The sequence below is a fragment of the Anas platyrhynchos genome, chromosome 2 (assembly GCF_047663525.1).
Source record: "Anas platyrhynchos isolate ZD024472 breed Pekin duck chromosome 2, IASCAAS_PekinDuck_T2T, whole genome shotgun sequence".
NCBI lineage: Eukaryota > Metazoa > Chordata > Aves > Anseriformes > Anatidae > Anas > Anas platyrhynchos.
Genome location: NC_092588.1, coordinates 92,934,033 through 92,954,173, shown reverse-complemented (window position 1 = coordinate 92,954,173; position 20,141 = coordinate 92,934,033). Strand labels below are relative to the sequence as shown.

The window sequence follows — 20,141 nt, the reverse complement described above, 5'->3', positions numbered from 1 at the left end:
ATTTAAGGGAAATGGAATGAATATGTATTTGTCCCACTTACATAAGCACACTGCCAGTAACAGTTGGTGCACAAATTAGGTGGAGCTATTCCCCTTGTGTCTGGAGTGTGTGCACAGCACCAAATAAACATACCTACTTTACAACTTTACAGGTTGTGGAGTCTGTTTTCTGCAAGTCAGTAGCATAGTAATTACTCAGACGATGATTTACTTTATTCTAACAAAGGTGAATTTATGTGCCTTCTTCATGGTGTGTGTATGTGACTGACTAGCCCTTTTTTGTTAATTTGAAGCCCACAGGAATGCTCCCATCTCTTCCTCTCTTTCAGGCCTCCAAGGAGAAGTTACTCTTTATTTTCAATATCTCATTATTGTGAGGCAGACAGGTCAAAGAGGTATGATTTACGTGTTGCTCTGACAATGTTTTCAGTCTGCCCATTTGTATGCAGCATACAGTCCTAACTTTGCTTGATGGATGACACACATTACAGATCAGTGAGTATCTTGACTGTGCTCAATGTATTGCATATTTGCAGTTCAACTGCCTGCAACTCTGGGTTTATGTGTTATATGCTTTGTATAATACAGATAAAACTTGTCAGGGCTAAACTTCTCTGTTCATATAGCTGTCTGTCTCAGTACTTGTAGGGCACTGATTACTTTCCTAACCAGGTGCTAAGCATGTTAAGATAAGGAAGAAATCAGCTGAGACAGATTTTTAAGGGAATGGTGTTGTGGTTTAACCTGACTGGCAGCTCAGCACCACAGAGCTGTTCACTCACCTTCCCCCCTCCCTCACTGGGATGGGGGAGAGAATCAGGAAAAGTGAAGCCTGTGGGTTGAGATAGAGACAGTTTATTAGGACAGAAAAGGAAAATGATAATAATAATGATCATAGTACTTCTACTAATAATGTATACAAAACAAGCGATGTACAATGCAATTGCTCACCACCCGCTGACCCAGCCTATCCCTGAGCAGTCTGCCCCTCCCACCCTGGCTAGCCACCCCTATATATTGTTTAGCATGACCCCATATAGGATGGAGTACTCCTTTGGCCAGCTTGGGTCAGCTGTCCTGGGTTTGTCCCCTCCCTGCTTCACCCACAGCCTGCCCTCTGGCAGGACAGAGTGAGAAGCTGAAAAGTCCTTGGCTTATGGTAAGCACTGCTCTGCAACAATTAAAACATCAGTGTGTTATCAACTATTCTCATCCTAAATCTAAAACATAGCACCCTTCCAGCTACTAGGAGGAAAATTAACTCTATCCTAGCTGAAACCAGGACAAATGTCCTCTTGCCTTTGACTTGATGTTATTGAATGATGTTATTAAATGTAATGAATAATTATATATAGATATTCATATCTATCTATCTATATGTTCATGCATTGTCTGTATGCATATATACAAAACAAGAAAAGAATGTCAGCTTATCTGATAGAACAAGTAATGTTAATTTGGGTAGATGTTGAATAGAGTTCCTTGAACCACTCAGCAAAAGGACATACATTCAGAACTGAAGCAGCCCTAATGTAGTTTTTCTGGGCCTCTTTATGTTGAGTCTGCCAAGTGTTCATTCCCACAACAATCTTCTATGTAAAGAATGATTTAAAAATCAACACTGTTGTACCTCTTAGATTCAGATGCTTATTTATTTATTTATTTTCCATGGAAATATCAACACTGTGATGACATATATTCCCACTGGGGGAAGTATTCATCCTGCTTTACAAAATGTAGTGCACACATTCTGGATGATAATTTGAGTCTATATTTTTCTGAAATGTCTGAAATAAGAAATGAAACACTTGTGTTGTTCTGACTCTACCTGTAATACAGTAAAATATAAAAAGGAGTGTTCATAGGAATATCATTTACATTTCCCCCTCTAATTATTATTACTATTATTATTATTTTTAAACAGGAACTGACCTGTGTTGTACACATGCACTTTCTTTTGTGCTGTGAAATTTTCAGTGCTGTGATACACTGTGAAATATTAATGGAAAATGAACCATACGCAAGTCTACCTCCCCAGGGGTTTGGTGCCTGTGTGATACTGTTGCTATCAGAATTTCTGGGCAGACACTATTCTTGCAGGCAGGGATTGGGCCAGGCTAATACTCTCCATGTGTTTTTGTTTTTTTGTTTTTTTAATTAAAACACTTTAAATTAAAATGTCCTTAGGATTAGTTCAATACTGTATTGAAGTTATATTTTTATTTAAATGCAAAATATTATATTTAGAAAGCTGCCCTTGCCCACCAGCAAGTGAAAGAAATTATGTAGAGAGAAAACGAGGAAAAATGCACTCTTTTTTCTCATTTCTGATAATAATCATAATTAGCAACTTCGGAAGCATTGTAAAAAGCACCAAACAGACGCATTGTAGTCACATGTATTTGTTATGCACATGTATGTGCCACACCTACACATCTGGAAACTGGGGCTAAGAAGTCTGTCCTAGTATAGACCTTTCCTCTACGGAAGTCTGCATATGATACAGCTATCCAAGGCTCCCTGGAGTGTCAATGAATAGAAACAGGCACTTGTGAGGCACAATATGGCTCAGACAAAAGCAGAAGGCTTCAATAGGTCAGATAAACCACACTACTGAAGTGCCCATTACTCTCTTTTCTGGGGAAGGAGTGGAGGACAATTGAGTTACTAGCTTATTTGTAGACATTTTCAGTTAAATCAGATAAATTACATCACAGAGTTTTGGAAGAATGGTAACACTAACCAGTCTTTTCCAAGATAATAGATGAACTCCAGTCCCTGTGGAATTCAAAGATTCTTTTTACAGTGGACTTTAAATGAGACAAGACTGATATGGTTAGCTGCATTTATTCAGTATCCTTTAGGGAAAGAAAGATGTAATTTGAGTGCTCAATAAATCAGACTTGTCTGCATACATTTAGAAGAAACAAGTTGGGTTCATTCTCTAAATATATCTGTCCAGTTCCATTGTTTCCGATGGTTTCCAGTGGCTTCTTCAAAAGGTCACAGCTCTTCCAAATCTCCAGTGTCACTGCCTGATAGTCTTCTCTAATGGCAGATCATGCCTGACAAATCTGGTGGCCTTCTAAAAAAGGGTTACAGTGTTGGCAGATAAGGGAAGAACAACTTACATCATCTACCTGACATGTGTAAAGCATTTGGCACTGTCCTACATGACATCCCTGTCTCTAAATTGGATAGACATGGATTTGATGGATGGAGCACTTGGTGGGTAAGGAATTGTCTGGACGGTTGCACTCAAGGAGTTATGGTCAGTGACTCCAGGTGGAGATCAATAATGAGTGGTGTCAATATTGGGACTGATGCTGTTTAACGTCTTTCTTGGTGAAACGGACAGTGGGATTGAGTGCACCCTCAGCAAGTTTGCCTGTGACATCAAGCTGTGTGGTGTGGTTGGCATGCTGGAGGGAAAAGAGAAACCTTAACAGGCTTGAGAGGTGGGCCTATGCGAACATCATGAAGTTCAACAAGGCCAAGTGCGAGGTCCTGCATCTGGGCCAAAGCAATCCCAAGCACAATCACAGGCTGGATGGGGAGAACAGTTGTTAAGAATCTCAACACGAGTGGGCAATGTGTGCTTGCAGCCTCGAAAGCCAACTGTATCCTGGGCTGCATCAAAAGAAGCATGGCCAGCAGGGTGAGGGATGTGATTGTTCCCCTCTGTTTTGCTCTTGTGAGACCCCACCTGGACCACTGCATTCAGCTCTGGGGCCTCCAGCAAAAGAAGGACATGGCTGTATTAGAGTGAATCCAGAGTAGTCCACTAGGATGATCAGAGGGCTGAAGCACCTCATCTATGAAGACAAGCTGAGGGAGTTGTTTTTTTTCAGCCTGGAGAAGGCTCTGGGGAGACATTATAGCAGCCTTCAAGAACCTAAAGGGGGCTACAGGACAGCTGGTGAGGGACTCTTTGTCAGGGAATGTAGTGAAAGAATAGAGAGTAATGGCTTTAAGCTAAAAAGGGTAGATTTAGATAAGATATTAGGAATGAATTCTTTACTCAGGGGGTTGTGAGGCACTGGCACAGGTTGCTGTGGATGCCCCATCCCTTTTGGTGTTCATTGCCAGGCTGGATGGAGCTTTGAGCAACCTGGTTTGGCAGGGGATTGGATTTAGATGGTCTTTAAGGTCACTTCCAACCCATATCATTTTGTGATTCTGTGACTCCATGATTCCTGTGTAGGCTCCTCAGTCTATAATGGCACTTGGTGCTATACCTAGTTAATTGAACCTCAACCAATAATTACAGCAAAAAGGCCTGTAGGCAATGTTAAAGGCACACAGTGTTTGTGGGAATAAGTGTCTTGTTCACCAGTGCAATGAGTTTGCAGCTGAACACGTACTGCAGCATCTGTTGCTGAAGTAAGTCACTGATTCAAAGTGGTCAGGTGTAGAGCAAGATGATATTACACTGAGATAAACTGTTGTTTATGGATGGGAGTAAATCATGACTCAGGCAGTTCATGCTCAACTCATGTTGGTCAAGTCCCCCTAGCACTTTGAAAATATTCTGTAGCCAGTTTTATGCTGTGATGTGATGTGGAATGGCTTAAAATATGTTCTGATCTGCCAGAAACAAAATTTAGGATAGCTCCAACACAAAACTTCATGTATGCAGTCTACACATACTACGTACTTTACAGAAGAAATATTTAGAAATGGTTTGCTAAATATGGCAAAAGCAAGAGCTGTAGTTTTAAACGGCAATGCTCAGTAATGTCTGTTGCTGATGATTTTCCTAAATGCTCTTGAAGGTGGCTAACTGAAAATGGTAGAGGTTGATGCAAAGAAACCAAGAAACATACACTTCTATTCTCCTTCCAACCATTGAGTATTCTTTATTAAGCAGAATATTAAATTAAATGTTAACAGCATTCATCTCCTAAAGTTCAAATTTTCTGAGCAAATGTCATATAAAGTCCATTCCATCTTCTGTCTGACTTTTAAGTGCTTGCTAATTCAGTATCTATTGCAAACTGCATATGGTAGGAAAAAAAGAATGTGATACTCTTCTGGATTCAGAGTAAGGCATCCAAAATTAACTTGAGGAAAATGCCTTTAATTCATCAAAGTGCTTCAACTTTAAGCATAAAAATAACCAATGAATCACATGCTTAAAGTAAGACTCATGTATGTGTTTCTTGCTAAATTAGGCATAAATTATGTCTCCATATCAAACAGCAACAAAAACTCAGTAAAAAGAAAAAACAAAATATACAAAGAAAAGATAACCATGAAAGCTTTGGTTCTGAATCAATGCTTGCTCAGATGTAATACAGTCCACATAAGGTTTGTTTTGTTTTACTCAATCACTTTATTACTTATTGCTCAGTATCAAAAGGAATCGAACTGACATTAATTAAAGGCCATTGTGAGTTGTAGGTAATACTCGTATCATTCTTAGAATAGTATGATGAACATTGTAGGGATAAATTGAAATGATAGAAGACTCAAATAGGGACTCACAGTATGATGCAATCATGTAAACAATAGCACATATGTATAAGTTAATACAGATTTCCTTTGCCTACTTTATAGGCCTGATCAAAAATAGCAGATATTTCAATTCTAACAAATACTTGATTTTTTTTCCTTTGAACTAGTGAATATATATATATATGTATATATAAAATCTTATAAAGCAGAGTGGATTAACATGTCTCTACTGCTTTCCTCTTGATCTTTAAGGCTTATCAGAATCCTCTGTCCTCCCACTGAGTTTACTGGTACTTTGGAAAATGAGCTGAGCAAACATTCATTGTTTGCACTGAAGAAAAGCCATTTATAAATTGCTGATATTCTCACAGACGATACGAAATCAGATACTTTTGATCACCCAGAAGGACATGAATTATCAGAGTAGACCATTTGCACTACAAAAGACAACGTTTCAACAGTAAACAGCCCTGTAACTCCTTCCTCTGCAATTAAGTGACATGTAAGAGCTGCAAAATATGTCTCTGAGTGACTGCAGCTTGATCTACCATGTGAGCTTCTGGTCATGTGTAGCATTGCACTGGATTTCTTAAGGCTTTGCATAAGATCAGCTGTCCAACTAGGGCAACCCAACTATGAGACTTGAGCTGTGCAACACAGATTCAAACTGGAAGCAGACTGACAGCATCTTTTTAGAAATTGTGTCAACTTTGCAAAAAGGCTTTTACAAACCTGGCAGCATCTGGATTTCTTTCTGCAGTATTGGCATTTAGGGCATTCATTATGGGCCAATTACAGTAGTGTTAAAGACTGGCATTCAGTATCAAACTGGTCAAATAAGGCATGAATTCAGCAGGGAGCTTTGGGATTGGATTTAATGTCTATGTCATAATACATGCTAGGCAGTTTAAATATATTTGGTACAATTAAATTAGGTTCCCTGTCTTGAAAGATCAGAAGGCCCCTGATCTACAACAGGATTGGCACCGGCTGACCTGTGTAATTTGGCCAAGATCCATGGATCCCATGGGCTGCCCTCTGGGTACCAAAATGTTCATATGCCCAAAACATATTTGAAGGTGGAGGCTTATGCAGCAGACCAGACCTGGCTGCACTGTCTCACTGAGACTGAAAGGATTTATGGGAGGCTTCCGGTGGTTTATGCCAAAGTGGAATTTATGTCAGTGTATTTACTGCTGAATCCACAAAACTTCTGTTTTAGCAAATGAAAAATATGGCCTTGATGGGTAAAGAAAATGCTAAGACACTCTGTGCCTTTCTGTCATGAGTTTTGCATTTTGGTAATTACGGACTTCACTTCTATGTGCAGTCTGTCCTTTCCTACCATTTTTGGTCTTCCAGTGGGTCAGTTAGCTGTCTGATTTTTTACAAATAAGATTAATATATAAAATATTTTAAGTGCAATAAACACAGAAAAATATAAAACATTTCAAGACTGTGTCTCTCTCCTGGCATTTTTTTCCCATTTTCTGTCTTACCAGATAAAGGTTCAGGAAACATGGAGAGACACTTCCAAGCAGGCTTCTGAATTGGATGACCGGCTATTTTTGTGACCTATGAGAGCAGTCATCACACCTGATGCAGGCTGAGAGATTTTGTTTGTATACAGAGAAAAAAAAGGATACACAAGGGTTGCTACTGTTTTGTGTGGTAAGATGGCACAGAAAGAGTAAGCTGCCGAACCCCAGGGCACAGTGCATTTCTTGGTCTGACGTTAACATGGTGACTCCAAACTGCTTTGTTATGAGACAAAAATCAGGATTAAACGCTTAAACTGATTGGTTGATACTGGGGACAAAACTGTAGAACCACAGCCACACTTTATTACAAGCATTGGACCGAAGTATGAGGACAGTTTGAATGGTATTTTTCCCCCTCCCCCCAAATACACACCTCAAAAAGGTAAGCTGCCCAACAGTTACCTATGACACAAGAACAGGACACGAGTTTAGTTGTTCAGAGCAGCTGTCTGTCTCCATAAGGGTCATAACAGCCATCTTGCACTAGAAATCAGAAATCCTTTTCTTACCATATTCCTGTTAGTTTCCAAGGACCTCTAATTTTCCTGCTGTTTTCTGACTATGTTTTCTTCCAATCATTCCACTTTTCTTATTTCTTAGTGTTGCTGTGGCAGTCTAAATGTCTTTTTCTTCTTGTAGTTGCAGTTTTCTCACAATTTCCCTGAACATCTGCAAGACAGCCCATCTGGGTTGACACAGTGTGAGATGAGGCAGACAGGCATTGCCAACAAAGAGTTCCTGCTGCAGCAAGTGGGCTGTTGAAATCAGATGTTTTCTAAGATGTCTATGGGGACAAAACCTTTCTTCTTCCCACTGTATACTTTGATAAAGCCGTCGTGTTCCTTTTCCGAAGTCACGCAAATCTGAATGTAAAGAAGGTATAAAACCAAAAAACTCTTTGCCATGATCAAGAGACAAATTATTACATGCTATTTAGTACATGGGTTAGACACTCTGCTAGTTACTTCTGTAAGCATATGAATCTTTTGTTTAATTCTCACTGCTTTGACAAGAAACTTTGAACTCATGTATTCAGAGCATTACCATTCCCCCTGCCTCCCTGAAGTGCTACATATGCATGAGAGACATCAAAATCATTAACAACCTTGTAGCAGATCAAAGATTTTGAAGCTTGAATTATGACTTCAACCTACTCTTAACTATCATGATTTACTTGTCTGTATATGAGAAGCATGGGTAATTCAGACCACAGGCTACCTGGCTTTCTCAACAGTTGGTGTTGAAAATAATCTTGATGCCAAGGTGAGTCACACATAGTAGCAGATCTGAATGCTGGCATATTCTCTTTGGCATGTTTAAAGAGCCCAGGCACTTCTCAGATGGGCAGTGGGTTATGTTATTTACTCAGCTCTCTCACCAACAGGTGTCTGTGTCTGTTTTGAATACAAAAGTACGTGATATGAATACAGCTCTACAAGTGTGTTTGTAAAACACATGCTCCTAAAGGAGGCAATTACAGTAGAAACCATATGGTCTTTACAATAGTACAAATATGACATGAAGGTAAAGGTTTGTGTTTCCTAAAGACCTTTGCAAACTCATGTACTTCCATTTTAGTGCCTATCCTGGGGCATGTTTGATAACATTTGAGCTATGTGAAAGCAGAGGGACTTAAGAATGAGCACACGAGCATCAAGACACATGAAATTAAGAACTGTTTTCAAACTTCTGTTCCAAAGAAGTATGTATTTCCTATTAATCAATTATGGTTAAAAAGAGACAGAAAACTGATTTTGCTATTGAAACCAACTCACTGATTTCTCATTATTGCCAGGTCTTTTAAGCATTCTGTCTGGACTAACAATCACAAATGCTCTGTCTGATAGCTATTTACAGTGTTTAATTATAATAATTCAGAGACTATGAAATGAACAAAAATGGCTCTAAAATGTTCCTGGCTAAATTAATTTCAGCATGACTGTTACAGATTGCATGGTGATACTTAAATACTACATCTGAATTCTGGGCTGGATTGTCCTCCTTTTGTCACACATATAAAATTTACTAGCAATACTAATGCTGCCAGTGAAAAATTAGAGGTCTTAAGATGGAGCTGAAGTTGCTTTATATTTGCCACCTCCAGTATTTGGAAATGGTCAGGTGCATTTCTGTAGCTATAAACATGGGTTTGGAAAGCAAATGTACTCTTTAATATTCTTACTTAAGCTACCTATGTAATTCTAACTGAATTGCATCCTTGGGGCAGAATTACTGGTCTGTATCTCTGAGAAAGGCTGTGAAAACTTCAATGACAACAGAAGAAGCCTACAAAACAAAACACCAGACTATAAGAATGACTGAGCACAGCAGAGAATCCAAAAAACACGTTGGTTGAAAGAGATAAAGTAAGATATATTCAGAAATAACTTAACTGGGATCTAGTATTATAAAGTTACTTCCCATTCTTTCATCCATTTTTTTCTGTTTCTGAAAAAGAAAGAAAGAAACAAAAAACACACAAAGAAAACAAAACAAACAATTGCTTAGATCCTGACTGTTGGCTGAACTTGTCAACATCTACCCTCAGGATTTTTTTATCCATCAGTCAGCCCTGAGCAGATGGGGGACACAAGCAATCAGGAAACAATCCTTCAAGCTGCCCAGTCATTTATAATTTCCTGTTCTTCTAAGTTCTGTGCTTTGAATTTGAGCTCAAGTGGCATATTCTCTTTGTCACTTTGAATTCACTCTAGTTTTCTGCAGCTGTCTTTTGCTTATCTTCTCTCTCCCATCTATTTAACCTGTATGTCAGCCACAGGCTGGTTTTGATGATCTATTAATTTGGTTATGAGGACAGCACAATTTTGAGGGCTGTTCTGGAGCCTGCAGCTTTCCATTTCTGATGGCTCCCTACCACACAGCAGGATCCGTCAGTGAACAACACATACTGCTTTCTGTCTTCTGGCACCTCATTCATGTGTGCCTCTTCAGCACGGGTTATCTCTTCTGTCAGCACTCCGAAATCTCTGCCTTCTTGCCAGCCCATGATCTCTTCCAGGATTCCTTGGTGGTTAGGTTTTTCCATTTGAGCCCACTGTGTAATTAATGCTATCCACTTACTCCACGTAGTGTCAGTCACATGGTGTGTAGTGGGAATTTTCCTTTGAACATCCAATGTAACGCAGGTAGCTGTGGTGCCAAGAGGAGCTGTGCTTCTGTACCCACAACTTCTGAAGCAGCTTCAACACCCTCATGTGCCATTAGTATCTCTTTTTTCAATTGGGGTGTAACTGGCTTCTGATCCTCAATAGCTCCAGCTCCAGAAACCCAGAGGTCAACCTCGAGTTTCTTCTGGGGTTTTCTGCCAGAGGCTCCAGATTTGGCCATGCTTCTCAGCTGCAGTGTACAGTATGTTTTGCACAGCTGGTCTGGTATGGACAGGCCCAAGGGCTACTGCACAAGCTATTTCTTGTTTGATTTGTTCAAAGGCCTGTTGTTGCTCAGGGCCCCACTCGAAATAGTTTCTCTTCTGAGTCACTCAATATAGAGGACTCGCAAGCTGACTATAACCTGGAACACGCATTCTCCAGAATCCCATAAGGCCTAGGAAAGCTTGTGTTTCTTTTTTGCTAGTTGGCAGAGACATTGCTGTTATTTTGTTGATCACATCCACCAGAATATGGCAACGTCTATCCTGCCATTTTACCCCCAAGAACTGGATTTCCTGTGCAGGTCTCTTGACCTTACTCTGTTTAATGGCAAAACCAGCTTTCAGGAGAATTTGGATTACTTTCTTCCTTTTCTCAAAAAATTCTTCTGCTGTGTTGCCCCACATGATGATGTCATCAATGTATTGCAGGTGTTCAGGAGCTCCCCCTTGTTCCAGTGCAGACTGGATCAGTCTGTGGCAAATGGTAGGGCTGTTTCCACCCCTGGGGCAGTTGATTCCAGGTGTATTGGATGCCTCTCCAAGTGAAAGCAAACTGTGGCCTGCATGCTGCCGCCAAAGGGATGGAGAAAAATGCATTAGCAGTATCAATTGTGGTGTACCACTTGGCTGCCTTTGACTCTAGTTCGTACTGAAGTTCTAGATGTCCAGCACTGCAGCACTCAGTGGTGGCGTGACTTCATTCAGGCTGCAATAGTCCACCATTAGCCTCCACTCTCTATTAGACTTTTGCACTGGCCATATAGGACTACTAAAGGGTGAGTGAGTCTGATCACTCCTTGGCTCTCCAGTCAATGAACCAACTCATGGATGGGGAACAGGGAGTCTTGGTTGGTGTGATGTTGCCATTGGTGCATTGTTGTGGTAGCAATTGGTACCTGTTGTTCTTCAACCTTCAGCAATCTTACAACAGAAGGGTCTTCTGAAAGGCCAGGCGGGGTAGACAGCTGCCGAATCTTCTCTGTGCTCAAAGCAGCTACGCCAAAAGCCCACTGGTACCCTTTTGGATCCTTGAAGTACCTTCTCTTGAGGTAGTCTATGACAAAGATGCATGGAGCCAGTCACAATGGGATAGTTTTGCCACTCATTCCCAGTTAGACTCACTTCAGTTTCCAATACAGTTAGTTGTTGGGATCCCCCTTTCACTCCAGAGATACAGATGAGGTCTGTCCCTCGGTAGCCTGATTAAGCTACCAAGGTAGCATTAAGGTACACTGTGTGCCAGTGTCCACTAGAGCTTTGTATTCTTTTGGTTCCATTGTGCCAGGCCGTCAGATCCACACAGACCAGTAAGTCCAGTTATCCCTCTCCTCTAGCTGGCCAGAGGCAGGGCCCCTCTAGTCCTGGTTGGAGTGTCTGCCACTTAATTGTTGCAAATGAGAAGCAGAGGTGCCTTCATCAGGGTCAAGAATAACATCAGCCCTTCTACTGCCTCTGTGGAACTGCCCAACAGAAACTGGAGCAGCGTTTTTCTTAGGAGCCCCTCTTCTTGCTGCTGTATTTCCTTGCAGCTCACATACTCGAGCAGCTAGGGTTGAAGTAGGTTCACCATCCCACTTCCTCACATCTTCCCCGTGGTCACGCAGATAAAACCAGAAGGTACCATGTGGTGTATGTCTTGGGTATTCTCTTCCTCAAGCAGGAAAATACTGATTCTTAGTGGCTGAAATATCACTTTGTCTGGGTGAGGAGGGATATGCTCATTCTACGAGATGGTCAAGCCTTTGGGAGAGTTTCTCTACAGCTGAGACACAGGCCCATAGCAGAACAGAGAGATTGTCCTCATATTTTTGAAGCTGGCAAGACAGAGTATACACTGTTGGTCCCACCCCCTCCTCCCAATTAAATACTGCCAGTGTACTGGCATGTGATGATGGTGCACTCTGCACCAATTTATGCCACATGGATGTTGTGCCCTGGACTTCATCGGGATCTTGAGATATCTGGGCATTGTCCAAATCACTAAAAACCATCTCCAGCACAGCTAATTCCCGCAGATGCTGGAGACCTTTATCCATAGTGGTCCACTTGCCTATCTGATATACAATATCTTTCTTATGGGGATACCTTTCTTTCACAGCTGCCAGGAGTTGCCTCCAGAGGCTGAGAACCTGTGTCCCTCTCCCAATTCCTTTGTCAATTACCATTTCTCTAGAGAGGGATCCCAGCTGCTTGTCTTCATTGCTGTCTAATTGTTGGCTATTGGCACCACTGTCCCAGCATTGAAGCAGCTAGGTGAGGATGTGTTCACCCGGGCGTCAACCATAATCCTTTCGTATTTCTTGCAACTCACTCAGGGATAGGGATTGGATGGTTTCTATTTCCTTTATGATTTCCATCTCTTCTTCCTGCTGTTTTTGTGATGGCTCTGCTTTAGAGATGCCTGCCTTTTCCCCTTCTCCCTCTGTCTTAGGAGAAGCTTCTTCCCTTACTAAACGAGCTGACTTCCGTTTCCACTGTTTTGACTTGACTATGGGGTGACTGATACCATAGTTGGTTGGTCCTCTGGGTCAGTCACAGCACGTGTTATCTAGTCATCAGACACAGAGACTTCCTCCCTCTCTTCAAGGTGCTGGATGATGTTAAACAGTGTTTGATAGGAGTAAGCCAGGACCCAGCACAATGCTGCAAGCTGTCGTTCTCCAGCATTATCAGGGTCAGGACATACAACTCTCAAACATTGTATCAGGTTTTTAGGATTTGTTCAGGGGTGAAGTTCAAAATTATTGGAAGAGACACCCGTGACAGGTACCTGCCTATATCCTCCCGCACACCTTGCCACCTGCCACAAGACTGTTCCAGGACAAATTCCCGGGTACGCTTTCTAAACAATCGATTAATCTTAGAGAGAAGAGGAAACATATTATTCAGAATTAGAAATAGCAATATATGGGTTACACATGGATATTCAAAATACTCAAAAACTGTTGTAATTAGCCCACTGTGAAAGAAGGAGAAGGTACCATTCCTGATATTATTCATAAACTGACATCCAGAAGAGGAAAGGAAGGCCGTGTAATTCTGAATATTCTCTAAAAGATGGTTTCCATGAGACTCAAATGATAAAAGTGCAGAGCCTGAATGCCAGATTAAACTCAAGGCCAGTGCTTGGCAGCACAGCGATTAAAAAAAATGAACACAGATTGTAGCACACTCTCAGATTGGATATAGAGGAGAAAGGAGAACATGACATGGATTACATTACACATGAGCAAACAAGCAAATATTAACAGGACACTGAACATGGTGACTAGCAAGTAAGTGTGTTAGTTGTAAGAGTTTTAATCAATTCTATTGTTATCTCAACCCTTTGTGCCCCACATTGGGCGCCAAAAAGGACTGTGGTGGTTTTACCACACTAGGCAGCTGAACTCTACCACAACTGCTCTCTCAACCCCCCCTCCTTAGAAGAAGAGGGAAGAAGTAAAGGAAAGAACAACTCATGGGTTGAGATAAAGATAATTTAATTAAAGGGAAAAAAATTATTAAGGAAAGATTATTATTAATTAAACAATTTAACTAAAGGGAAAAAAAAGGAAAGGGGAAAAGGGAGGGGGAAAGGGAAAACAAAACAAAACAAGTAATGCCTGTGTGCATGTGCAGAGGAAAGGAATTATTCCCTGCTTCCTACAAATGAGAGCAATGTTTGACCATGTCCTTGAAATAGGGCCTTAATGCATGTAGCCAGTGTTTAGGAGGACAGACCTTTTCACAATGAGAGCCCACCCCTCCCCTCTTCTTCCTTTTTCCACCTTTTTATTGCTGAGTATGACATCATATGGTATGGAATCTCCCTTTGGTTGGTTTAGGTCAGCTGCCCTGGTGATGTTCCTTTCTCACTTTTTTTCCCACCCCCCTGAAGGGTTAGAGAGGTCCTAATTCTGTGCCAGCACTGCTCAGCAGCAGACACAACACTGGTGTGATACCACTGCTGTTCTAGCTACAAGTGCAGAGCACAGCACTGTGTGGGCTGTTGCAGAGAGAGTTAGTATCCCAGCCAGACCCAGTACACCAGGTCAAGAGGTCTTCTGTTTGTCTCTAGGAATGACAGGGACACCATGGATTTCTACATCTGCTGCTGTCTGTGCACTGAAGTCCTTGTCTAAGTGAGCTCTGTGGATGGAAATGATAAGTAATTCGGGTTTCATGCCCATTTTTGCACAGTGCAAATGACAGGTTTTATATCAGCAGTTTCACTAGCTTTTGGACCAAGAACACCAGCATGTTTTACATATGGCACTTATTTAGGGTTTTAAAGTTGATGTGGATGCATAATGGGCTGTGCTTGGGTTGTAGGTCCTTGCAGAATTTGTGTGCCACTCAGTGTCTCTGAACGAATGTCCCTGTTGAGAAAGACTGGCATCAGTGCAAATCAAAGAGGTGGAAAAAAGGACCCTTTTTCCTTCAAGCCTAGCTCTCAAGAGCAGCATCTATTGCAGGGGAGCACAAGAATAACTGCAACTTCACTTTCTGAGCTGGGTTTGTGTCAGCAGTGCAGCTGATTTTCAAAGGCAGCTGAATCATGCTTTTAGAAATTCAGTTCCTTTTAAAGTACTTCAGGATGTACAGTGTGGGTACCTAAAATAATTCCCAGGCACTGAAAAACCAGATACCAACAAAGCACCCTGACTAATCAGAAGACCTGAGCCTGTTGGATCCCCCTAAGCTGCAATCCTGCCCTGTTGAGCCCAGCCTCAAGGTTGGGAGCCTGTGCCTGAATGTGTCCATTCCCAGGCTCTCCTCAGGTGGCTGGATTAGGCGTACACATAGCTGCTTATATACATGTACCTAAAAGTTACGTTTTTTGAAATATGGGTGACCAGGAGTTGGGGGATGCCTCAGGGACAGCAAGGCTGACAGCTCTGGTTTAGAGGCTATGGCCATCACAGCAGCAGAGGACTGTTTGCAGTCACTGCAGAACCTGGATGGGAGATGCTTTCTGCAGTGGGGCTAGTTTACCTCAGTAATATTTAAAAACCACATTAATTGCAAAAAGTTGCACTGACCTTTACATAAACTCACAGTCCACATTTGGCGAAGGCAGTTTCTGACTGGCAATCTTGTTACAAATGTGGTTTGGGGTTATTTTTGTTGCACAAGAGCACTTGTGCAATGTAAGATCAATAGAGTTATTTAATCACAAAGATCTAATCCCTAAAGTGGTTTATATTTGTGAGCCTGTAAACATCAGAAGAGATGCCAATGAAGGGTGTGAGTAGTTTTTGTTTGTTTTGTTTTTGTTTTAAAGAGTTTATTTCCTTTATTTAAATAGGAAGTTAGAAGAGGAGTGAAAACAGACATTTAGACAATAGACTATTATGACTTCTTTAAAAATAAGGATGATCAAAAATCTTAGAGGCATTTTAAAAGAGATGCTCTTCCAAAACCTGATGATACATTAGATACAACTTTTCAAAATGGTGACTTTTTTTTTTTTTTTTGGTGAAAAGAGGTGAAAACAGAGCCTGTAGGTAATCAAAGACACATTTGTATAATATGAGGATTCAGGTAGACTAGAGCAAAAGTTACAGGCTGGAGAAAATTTTATATATCCAAGTGAAGTTGCAATCACAGCTGGAAACTATGTAGACAGTATTGTGTGTGGGACAGCTTAAAAATATTAAAACAAACAAACAAAAAACATAAAATGGCCAGTTTTTTTTTTCCCTGTTAAGAACCCTACTTTATTGATATCAGGGGCTAAGTCTGCCTCTCTCTTGAAGATTTGTGATTGAGCCCAGTGGTGCCCAGTCACCTTCTGAATTGGTTTCAGGAACCACAAGTCTGCCACTGAACCCTAAACTCCAAGATGCTGGTGTCTCTGAAGCAGTACACTTCTTATTCCCCAGGCCAAGTTCCATATTCCATAATGAAACTTTCAAGGAATCCTTTGTGAAGACTAAACCATGCATATTGCACAAGATGTGCAAATGTGCTGTTTTGTTTTTCCCTGAGTGCTGCTCTCCTTGAGTATTGGCTTTGCCAGAAAGGTCCACATGAAGCCGAAACCCAACATGTTCTTCACAGGACATGAAAATACCAAATGATTCCAGAGGAAGCCTCACCCACTGTGTTTCAAACTTTGAAAATGGCTCTGCTTGCCTGAAATGGCTTTTCTTAGGTATTGTTGATGTGCTTATATTCCTTTGTGTAAAGAATACCCATCATTTTTTGAATCATGCTTTATAAGTATAGACTCTCAATCTGAGAATATTCATGTAAGGTACAGAGGAGATAGAGAACTGCAGTATAAACTATGGATGTTATCAAGCGATATACTGAAAATTCATATTACTGTCACTGAATGTTTTTTCCTGTTGGTATATCTTCCCTGCCTTCATTGTATGTATGGCCCTGGCCCCTTTAAAAGCCCTGCAGAATTTTCTCCAGTGAATTAACACAGTAAAATGAAGGTGATCTGCCATAAGAATAGGAATACAGGAATTTATTAGATGAGTTAATGAGTTTTTCTAGCTAAAGTGAGACTTGACAGGAATTGGTAGTAATGAATGATCTCTCCTTCTTGCTAATTTGAAACAAGCCAGTGCTTTGCACATAGTACATATATTGTGGTCATGGGGCTCTGGACACTGTGCCCAGAGAAAGCAAAAAAGCCTGCTTATATCCCACACATATTTCCCAAATAGAAATGGAATATATACATATTTTTTTTCCAGAAGTCCTATTCAGATGATTTTTTAAAACTTTCTATGCATTCCATGCTGTTCACCTCTCCTAGCAGGAGAAATAAATGATGGGAAAAGAAAGGACAGAAAATAAGAGAAGTGTCTGAAGAAAGAAGAAAGGAAAATTGTCTTTGGAAATATAACATAAATTTTTAAAGTACAAAATTCCCAGTAAAAATTGTTTTTTTTTTTTTTTTTTTTTTTTCCCACAAGAATTGTTTTTCCACAGCAAAAGAAAAGTTGTTCTGCTAAAAAAAAAAAAAAAAAGACAATAAATTGTGCCATTCAGGAAATGATCTCTGAGGCAGGAACATGTCCTGCAGGCTGGGTCATGGAATCCTTGTGCTCCTGCCTCCATGCTGCTGCTGCACACTGGTCCTGAGTAGGCTGCCAGCTCCCACTGGAGACTACTAGGGAGCCGAATCCCTTCATGGAGCTACAGGGGGAGGCAAATGACTTTCTGGAACTCAACCCACTTAGAAATTACTCAAAACGTCTTTGAAGCTCTTTCAGTGTCCCCTCTTTGCATAATTTGTGTGAGGGTGGAGCAGGCTTTGTTGGCTCCACTCCTTTTGTCTCAGTGCTCTGCACTCAAATGCTGGTGCAGCCTGATCTTTGTCCCCTGTTTTACACCAAACATCTATTTCCTTTTCTTTCTCTGAAGCCTCTCCCACCGTGGAGCAAGAACATATTAGCACTCGCTTTCACCCTCAGCATTTTTATGGATTTGAGATAGATGGGGTTAAATAAGTTTGCTAAAAAAAGGAGGGAGTAGACAGACAGGATGGATTCATCCCCTTTTTGCCTGCTCCTTTGTAAACCTATTAAGAACTAGGGACAATCTGAAGCCCTTGTGTTCAGATGCAGCTGCCAGACCTTCCCACTTAAAAACTGTGGTCTTCTGAGAAATGAGGCAAGAAACTGTGCCCTTGCTGTCTGCAGAAGCAGCCACTCTGACAGAGAGAATATGGTACGTCCACTGACAAGGAAGGACTCAGACTGTGACCATTCCCTCATGCTGGCACACCAATTTCCACACTCATTTCCCCAAGCTTTGCCTTTGTGCTTGGTTTATACTAGAGTACAAAGGGTGCCAAACCTACAGTTCTGCTTTTTTTTTTGATTTTCCCTCTGTGTGTGTATATATAAACAATCAGAAGAAGAGCTGGGTTAAAAAAAGAAAGAAAATTAGGCACCTTATCTCTTTCTAGCAACTTCAGGGCTGCCAAATGTAATAAGTGCACAGGAGCAGTTAAAATATATTCTGGTTATTGTATTGCTATGCCTTCCTTTAAAAGCTGCATACACCCAAGGACTGTTAGCACTTGTACGTTTTGCTATGCCACAAGGCAGCTGCAAAAGTACAAGTTAACCTTATCTACCCCTGTAATGACACATTACAGAGGTTCTGCATGAATAAAATTATGGTCCTGGAGTCCACTCTGGTTTTTGCTCTACTTATATTAAAATCAGTGGCTTTCCAGGCACTGTAAGGCAACCACCTCCTGGTAATGTGACATAAATCACCTGAGGAAAGGAAATGCCTAAAGAAGTGGAAGAAAGCTGGACTTGACAAGAAACTGAGAAAAAGCTGGCTTCCTGTTTCATCAAGGTGTTGTAGAACCTAGGCTGTATATGGCTGTTAGTCAGCAGTCCTCCTATTTACATGAGCTTATGCCCCAAACTTGACTGTCCCTTACTACATATTTTGAGCTATATTCTTCTCTCACTTTACCCCAGCAAGCATTTATTGCAGCATCACTAGTCTTGACACTTGAATGTATTAAAAGTCCAGTAATAATTGTCTTTAAAGATGTACTTAGAATCAGATCAAAGGCACACGACAAAGTGGTGGCCGTAGCTTTTATGTTGTGAGCCCACCTAAATAGCACAAAGTAGAAGCTGCTGAGAATTCAGCAGGATGAATGGACCCTGCAAATCTTCTCTGTGGTGTACTATAATTCAGAGCAGCACTTGTAGTTTAGAATAAATTATGACTTGTAGAGAGGATGTGTAAGTGGCATCACAAGTAATTAATGATTAGAGATATTTTGTAACCAGTTAGTAAGGGTTACATTTAAGATTCAGAAGTTTGTTCAGTGCTGTGTTAACTCTGCTCCTGCTGAAGCTGAAACAATGCACTGTGCAAAATATTTAGGTAAAGTAAGGTCTGGGGAGGGAGCTAATGTATTTTATTAGATTAGCTCTAATGGTATGGAGAAAAGCAGACCATTTGTCAGGCCGTCAAGGTCTACTTCTAAGACTGTTTTCAAGCTGTTCTTCTGAGGTCAGCAGGTGAGTGACATGTAAAGCATCTTTATGAACAGCTGTGAGACTGAAAATTTAGGCCACAATAGGCAGGGAGTACGTGTTCACACAAGGCCAATGCTGCTCTTAGCTTGTTGCTAGACTATTACCCCATCAATAAAAAATCTTGAATATGTAGTTAAATTGCAATGAACAGTATCTGCTTGTGCTCAGTTTAGACAGCTTTCCCTCCAGTCATATCAGACTGCTGGATGCTCAAGCCTCATGGGGATCCAGCCCAGGGGATCCCCATGCAGTTACCTGGTTCTCTTTCAGAGTTATCTGTCCCTGCTCCTTGCAGCCAATGAATGTCCTGATACACCTGTAAATCTTCTCATCATGTTGCACTCTCTGAACAAAGTTAGCAGGAAAAAATCCAGTTCTGTCATCAATTTTTCCCTGTGGAGAAAACATATTGACAGAAGAAGTTTATTAACACCTGGAGTTTTAATACAAGTTCAACATTGAAAATATATTATAAAAATATAATATATATATATTTATATATAATTTATTTTATATATATATATATATATATATATATATATATATATATATATATATTTGATATATTTTTTTATATATATATATCCCTCTGGAAACAAGATACATAGATACAAAATAATTAGCACATACCTTCCACCAGTCTTCATTGGAGTCTTCCAGAAGAGTGATCATATCCCCTGGCCTGTAATTAGAAGAGGGAAAGTGGATTAAGATGACTCAATAGCTATGCTGCAT

The 20,141-nt window shown here is 40.7% G+C and overlaps 1 protein-coding gene across 4 annotated transcripts in view; it reads right to left on the bottom strand.

Annotated features, from left to right (window-relative positions):
* Window positions 1-7,279: 7,279 nt before the first annotated feature.
* Window positions 7,280-20,141, bottom strand: part of STAC (SH3 and cysteine rich domain) — a 291,976-nt gene continuing 279,114 nt past the window's right edge. For 2 of the 4 annotated variants that reach the window (XM_038174436.2, XM_072033145.1), the window contains 4 exons: window positions 20,037-20,088; window positions 19,662-19,799; window positions 9,392-9,446; window positions 7,280-7,861 (listed from right to left, as the gene is read on the bottom strand). In XM_038174436.2, coding sequence (XP_038030364.1) covers window positions 7,614-7,861; window positions 9,392-9,446; window positions 19,662-19,799; window positions 20,037-20,088 — 493 coding nt within the window. In that variant the 3' untranslated portion in view covers window positions 7,280-7,613. The remainder of the gene's footprint in view (window positions 7,862-9,391; window positions 9,447-19,661; window positions 19,800-20,036; window positions 20,089-20,141) is intronic. The other 2 variants (XM_005022624.6, XM_072033144.1) reach the window with 2 other exon arrangements.